Below are 7,381 nucleotides of genomic sequence, written 5' to 3'. Positions count from 1 at the left end.
ATTAGGTATGTACTTGAATTATACTATGACATTCTGGTATCAAGTAGAAATAATCACAGGTTACAAAAACATCACAAATACATCACAGCAAGAAAAGCAAAAAGCTGCAATTCAACAGTAAGCAACAGGTCAGAGTTAATCATAATAATAATAATAACAATGTTTATATTTTTCTTCATTTTCTTATATTTTAATGAGAATCTTTTATAATATAATGAAATAAATAGGATCGTTTATTTTCGTTTTTACTTAGGTCAGTAAGGGACAGCTTGATCACATGACTGCTTGATCACATGATTAAAAATCACATGATGCCCAACAAAAGCCCGCCCTCTCTCTTTCTGATTGGGGTGAACACTTCCGGACTCTTCGTTGATTGGTGGGAAAATAAATGACCGTTATAGCTAAGTTTTTGTTTACGTGGTGAAGTGCGACGCACAGTTTGTACAGCGATGCGTTTTGTTTTATGTAGTTTCTGTATTTTTATGTAAATCTCTTAATTCAGTATTCAGAACATGACACGATCGTGGTTCGTCGCAGCTGTTCTGCTTTGGACTGTCTTCGGTAAGGCTAACGTGCTCTGTTATAAAAAAAAAAAAGCTAACATTTTCTAATTTTTTTAATCGAAAGTATTATAATTTGTAGTTATTTCATGGCAATCAACGTTATGTTTCATTGAGTTAGAGTTATTTATGTTTTTGCATTAACAGCAGATCCCATTGATTTATGTAAGAAAAAAAATCAAATCCAACACTACAGCCCGTTTAGAAGTCTGTTAATTTAAAGTTTGCTTCCCATTTAAGCAGAAAGTAATAAAGTGATCAATATGATTTACATACAAAATTGCGTGTAGAATGTGCACTTTAATTCGGCATCTACATCAACTGACAACACAATGTGAATAGTGACGTGGGTGATTGGTGGCTAATTCTTTACACGAGACATCAATTCCTGCTATTCTACTCTAGAATGAATGCTTGTTTTCATTCATTCAAAGTTAATCTTATTAGCGTTTAATGTAATACAAATACACAGTTATTGCAAATCTACTTACCTCCAGGTTTTGAAGCAAAAGTGCTGCCTTCCCTTCCCGATTTCGGGACATCTTATCATGTGAAAGGTAAGCAAAACGATTCACTGTTTGCTGTTGTTATCACCACTTTATCTCATGAAAGTGTTTCTTTACAGGAGTGATTTCTTTGCCTTACGCTGAAATCAAGGAGCCCTTTGAGGCCTGGTTCGACCTGAAGGCAAAGTCTAGCCGTATAGACTACTATCATGGTGAGAAGCCCTTCTTCATTCTGTTTCTTCACACTGAGTGGGATGTGAAACTCGAGAAGCCACTGTATCACATTCGGATGACTGGAGCGGAACAGAAACCGTCTTCTGCTCGTCGTCTTTCACTCTCATGTGACCTTGTTCTGTTTACATACGCGTGTGGTGAAATGCACACAGTTTTGTGTATTTAGTGTATCTTTTTTTTTTTTTTATCGTGGTGTTTACATGAAAAGAAAAATAGTTTAAGATGCTTGCTGTAGCTATATTTTATTTCATTAGGTGTATCGCTGAAAATTACTTAATTAAGTTAGTGGCAAAGACATAATAGAAAAGTTGTTTTTGTATTTTTTTTTTTTTAATTTAATAGTAGTATAAAAGTGTTTTTATTTATTCAGGTGTAATGTCTGTTTTATTTTAGTTAATTTTTTTATTAATTAATATCAGTTATTTAAATATGCTGTTTTGAATGTATAATTTAATGTACGTATTTTTAATTGATTAAAATAATTGTATTAATTGATTACACAGCTGACATTTATTTATTTCAAGAATATTTTTTTTTACTTTACTGTGATCTACCACATTTGTGTCCATTTTAACAAAATGATAAAATTATGTAAGATGATTTTTTTTTAAATCAGATAGTTTTTTGTTTTTTTTAAACAAATCTATTATGACCTAAATATTAACTAATTCACTGCCATAAATTCATAAAAGAAAACAAAGATTATTAAAAATTAGGGCGACAGGCAATTAAAATTATTAATTGTAATTAATCGCATGACTTCACTAGTTAACTCACGATTAATCACACTTTTTATATCTGTTCAAATGTACAATAAAAAAAATCTAGGTTTTCATACTTTTTAACAAAAGTGGGAAAAAATGTTAAACTAATAGAAATAGTTTAAATTAATTTTTGACGTTTATAGCCGTCAATGGCAGTGAATGAATAAAAAAAATTTAAAAAAATTGAGGCGACAGGCAATTAAAATTATTAATTGTAATTAATCGCATGACTTCACTAGTTAACTCACGATTAATCACAAATTTTATATCTGTTCTAGATGTACAATAAAAAAAATCTAGGTTTTCATACTCTTGTTAACAAAAGTGGGGAAAAAATTTAAACGAATCGAAATAGTTCAAATAAATTTTTGACGTTTATTGCCGTCAATGGCACTGAATGAGTTAATAACTAATAGCGTTTCAACATTTACTCCAATTTCTACTGTGCCTCATCTATTCCACCAGGACAAGTGTCAACATACCAATTGGGGGCCGAGCAGCCGTGGGGGGCCTCGTACAAGATCACGCCCGAGACCACCGAAGAGGAGCTGAACGTGATGAAGTGCTTCCAAGTCAACGGAACCAAAGACGAACCCGTCGCCACGCAATCGGCCTTGCCTGATGTGCAGGGCTTTCAGGTCTTTATCATAGCTTGCAAGTCAAATTCCATACATTGGCTCGAAAACAAACAAAAAAAAAATATATTAGATGGTCTGTATTTATTGTATTGTGGATTTCACCTATTGCACTAATTCATGTCCTCCACAGTTCTTAAGGATGGAGTACTATGGCGGCGCCCTGTGCGAAGTGTGGCAGAACGCGACCACCGTGGGCTATAAGAAGAACACCTACACGCTGTGGGTGACCCGCTCGGAGCATCGCGCCGACGGTCGGGGGGATCCGTCCACCACGCCGCTGCACTACGAGATGATGGGCTACAACACGCTGCTGGGTTCCCATTTTGACAAATACCTGGTGGACTACAAGGACTTCTCTTCCAAAGTGGATCCCGCAGTGTTCTCCCTCCCTGAAGGTTTGCCATAAAAAAAAAAAGTTAAAAAACAGGATGGCGGTAATATGAGAGAGAGAAAAAAACTTTGTCGGACAGGTATGAGCTGCGGAGGGTTCCCCGGTCCGGGGGTGGAGCATGACTTGTTGGCCAATCCCATGAAAGATCTCATCCACACGTCGTCTTCGGGCCGCCCGCGGCGCGTCTTCGACCATTTCAAAGAGAAGTTTCGGCGTCAGTACAGCGATGAGAGGGAGCACGAAGAGAGGGAGCACGCTTTTCTTCACAATCTCAGGTGAGCGCCGCGCGGATCGGAAAAAGACGTGCTTTCAAAAGATAGAAAGAAGTTTTTTGGGGTGCAATTTAAGTTTTTTCATTGCATTGGATGTCTTTGAATTTGGTGTCTCAGTTTTGTCAAATATTTTTTCTAGGCGATTCTCAATTGTTAACTCTTAACATAAAAGTGTGAACAAAAGATAAACTAATAGAAATATGTCTGCATATTTTAGTCATTGATACAGTAATTTCATAATAATTCATAAAATTGAGTTCAAATTAAAAAGTGTGGTATTGATTTGTGTTGAGGTCCTTTTTTCTGCCACTAGATGGCATAATTGCATTTGTAAGACGTTGGTGACAGCTCAGTTCATTTTTCTTTTCATATTAAGAGCGATCTAATCTTTAACATGAAGTCACTTGTGAAATTCCGCACATTTTTAACTCATTCACTACCATTGACGGCCATAGATGTCAAAAACTAATTTTAACTATTTCTAGAATTTTTTTATTGTACATTTAGAACATATATAAAATTTGTGATTAATCGTGAGTTAACTAGTGAAGTCATGTGATTAATTACGATTACAAATTTTAATCGTCTGTCACCCCAAATTTTTAATAATCTTTTCTTCTTTTTTTTTATAAGGGGCATCAGACGATTAAAATTTGTAATTGTAATTAATCACATGACTTCACTAATTAACTCACGATTAATCACAAAATTTATATCTGTTCTAAATGTACAGTAAAAAAAATGTTACAGGTTGTCATACTCTTAACAAAAGTGGGGAAAAAAGGTGAAACTAATAATAAGTTAAAATGAATTTTTGACGTCTATAGCCGTCAATGGCAGTGAATGAGTTAAAATGGTCAAATTCAATTTGACCCCAGTCTCCACAAATATATGCATTATTATTATTACATTTGCCCGGTTGCGACTGCAATTCCCCCAGTACAGGCTTAAAAATTAATCACACGTTAAAAAAACAAGAACGTTCAAAGAACTTTGAATTAACACAAATTTTCACACCCCTAATTTTTTTTTTATATTTGTGCACTTCTGTAAACAAATGTTGCCTCTTCTCCAGTGCGACCGATCTGATTTGTGTTCCATCTCCTCGCAGGTACGTCCACTCCAAGAACAGAGCGGGCCTGCCCTTCGCGCTGGCCCTCAACTCCCTGTCCGATCGCACCATGTCGGAGATGGCCGCCATGAGGGGGCGCCAGCGCAGAAAGACCCCCAACCGTGGACGCCCCTTCCCTTCCCACCTGTACGAAGGAGTCAAAGTTCCCGAGTCTCTCGACTGGCGCCTTTACGGTGTGTTCACATCATTTGAAAGGCTTCTTTTTTTTTTTTCTTTTTTTTTTAAACTCCTGCTGAACTTCTTCCCATTTTTCATTTGCAGGCGCCGTGACGCCAGTGAAGGATCAAGCCATCTGCGGTTCCTGCTGGAGCTTTGCCACCACTGGGGCTTTAGAGGGAGCTCTCTTCTTGAAGGTGACTGGAACAAAAAAAAAAAAAAAACAATCATATGCATAGACATTAGACAGCAAACTGGTCAATCACATGTTCCAATACTTTTGCTCTGCTGATGTTTTTTTTTTTTTTTCTCGCTTCTTGTGCCAGACGGGTTCCCTGCAGGTGCTCTCCCAGCAGATGCTGGTGGACTGCACGTGGGGCTTCGGCAACAACGGCTGCGACGGCGGCGAGGAGTGGCGAGCATACGAGTGGATCATGAAACACGGAGGCATCGCCACCATTGAGAGCTACGGACCTTATATGGGCATGGTGAGATAATTAGTCATATACTGTGTCTCAAATTCTATTCAATGACTACATATAACATATATCCTTATAATTTTTTTATTATTTGATTCAATGGCATCAAATGATTAATAACTATGAAAGTAATATTAACATATTGATAGTATTTATCAAAATACCATTTACACTATGAATACACTACTAATTATATCTAGTCACAATAATGTGTTTTAAAATAATTTGTATATTTTTAAGATTTTGATTTAAAAATAAAAAAAAGGTTTAAAAATTTGGAAATGTGTTCTTTTTGTTGGATGTTGTCATAGTTTCTACTATTTTTTATAAATATTTCATGATGTGCATTTTTATGTAGTTCTAGTGAGTAAATATTGCAAATGTTTACAATTCTTAACGTAAAAAAAAATACATTTTAATTAATCAAATTCGATGTTATTCATTAATTATTTTTTGGGGATATTTTTTATTTTTATTAGAAATGTAATGAATATCAAAAAATAAACAATAGAAAATTTTATTCACAAGATGCAATGTTTATAGATTACTAACATGCTATAATCAAGCTTTTTTTTCTCATTAGATGCATTTAAAAATGCACCTTATAAATGTAAATGAGAACAGGGATCTTATATATTTTAAAACAATATGATTTTTTTCTCATATTGCATAATTATGCTTTTATGTTTTTTTTTTTTTGTACAACATACTTTGGTATGGAGGAGCAAAACTGGCTAAATTCAAAATAAATAAATAAATGACTGAAAGTGAAAATAAAAACGGATATAAAAAAATATAATTTGAAAATTAAATTAAAAATAGAAAAATATATATAAATAGAAATAAAAGCAACAATATATATATACTCAAATTTAAATACATTTTTGAATTATATTTTTTTATATCCATTTTTATTTTTTGTCATTTATTTATTTATTTAGTCATTTATTTTTTGGAATTTTGGCAGTTTTGCTCCTCCATACCTGGAGGCCTTGAAAGGCGCGTATAAATGAAACACACCTTCCACATGTTGAGTGAAAGCTCTTTTGTGCACACAGAACGGCTTTTGCCACGCCAACGCGTCACATCTGACGGCGCACGTCCACAGCTACACCAACGTGACGTCGGGCGACGCCGAGGCGCTGAAGTTGGCGCTGTTCAAGAACGGCCCCGTGGCCATCAGCATCGACGCCGGGCACCGATCCTTCGTCTTCTACAGCCACGGCGTCTACTACGAGCCCGCCTGCGGTATGGCAATGCAATTATGTATTTGAAACCTGCAAAATGAACCCAAGCATTAACGACGCTATTTTTACATCCATTTTTCCTTTTATCAGGCAGTAGTACGGACTCGCTTGACCACGCCGTACTCGCCGTGGGATACGGCACCTTAAACGGAGAGCCGTACTGGTTAGTAAAGAACTCGTGGTCCACTTACTGGGGCAACGACGGCTACATCCTCATGTCCACCAAAGACAACAACTGCGGCGTCACCACCGACGCCACCTACGTCACACTTGCCTAAACACCCAACCACTCTGCCACTTGTGCCACAAGAATGAAAAAAAATCCAATATACATTATGTGCTTATGATGAAAGGAATCAATGGAGTTGCTGGAAATGTAATTTTTTAAAAGAAAAACAATTTAACACCACTATTTGAGTGCCTGAGAATGACTGAACGACAAAATTAATGTGCTGATGAATAAAAAATTGTGTCGATGTGAATAAGTTTGTTGATTTACATAAATTTATTGCTGGTCTAACACACCATGTGCATCATAATAATGGCCACTAGGGGGCAGTATGAAACAGTTTCTGCTTGATATTGTACGTAAGTGAACTTGCTGAGGTTTATCACTACACGGTAGTAAAGTGATATTTGGAGTAAATATTTATATGGAAAACGCATCTAGGCCATACGTACAAAACAATCAAATGGGAAAAAATCGAAACCCAGCAGTAAATTATTAACTGAGCGTTGATTTTGCGCCGTTCGTAACCTTAAAATGTCGAACGTCGTAAAACGAGGTCTCAATGGAAACAAGGCAGTAATTTGTACTCAGCTACAACAGGTGGCGACATTGTAACGTTTTGCTGCCTTACTTTTTTTTTTAAAAAATCGAATGAAGCAGTATAACATACAAACTTGACAACAACAGCAATCAAATGTTCTTACAAATCAACAATAACTGCCAAGGGAACAGTAGGTCACAGAAAAACAACAACAAAAAACAACAAAAAT

At 35.9% G+C, this 7,381-nt stretch overlaps 1 protein-coding gene across 1 annotated transcript; it reads left to right on the top strand.

Moving 5' to 3' along the window:
• Positions 1 to 392: 392 nt before the first annotated feature.
• Positions 393 to 6,861, top strand: LOC144037762 (digestive cysteine proteinase 1). Its single transcript, XM_077549519.1, has 11 exons — positions 393 to 564; positions 1,061 to 1,120; positions 1,189 to 1,281; positions 2,533 to 2,705; positions 2,836 to 3,100; positions 3,176 to 3,371; positions 4,480 to 4,673; positions 4,762 to 4,853; positions 4,983 to 5,144; positions 6,194 to 6,383; positions 6,473 to 6,861. The coding sequence occupies exons 1-11, from the start codon at positions 516 to 518 to the stop codon at positions 6,658 to 6,660; spliced, it is 1,662 nt and encodes a 553-aa protein (XP_077405645.1). The 5' UTR covers positions 393 to 515; the 3' UTR covers positions 6,661 to 6,861.
• The last annotated feature ends 520 nt before the right edge of the window (positions 6,862 to 7,381 follow it).

The sequence above is a fragment of the Vanacampus margaritifer genome, chromosome 17 (genome assembly GCF_051991255.1).
Source record: "Vanacampus margaritifer isolate UIUO_Vmar chromosome 17, RoL_Vmar_1.0, whole genome shotgun sequence".
NCBI classification, from domain to species: Eukaryota; Metazoa; Chordata; class Actinopteri; order Syngnathiformes; family Syngnathidae; genus Vanacampus; species Vanacampus margaritifer.
This window is presented reverse-complemented; position numbering and strand designations above follow the sequence as displayed.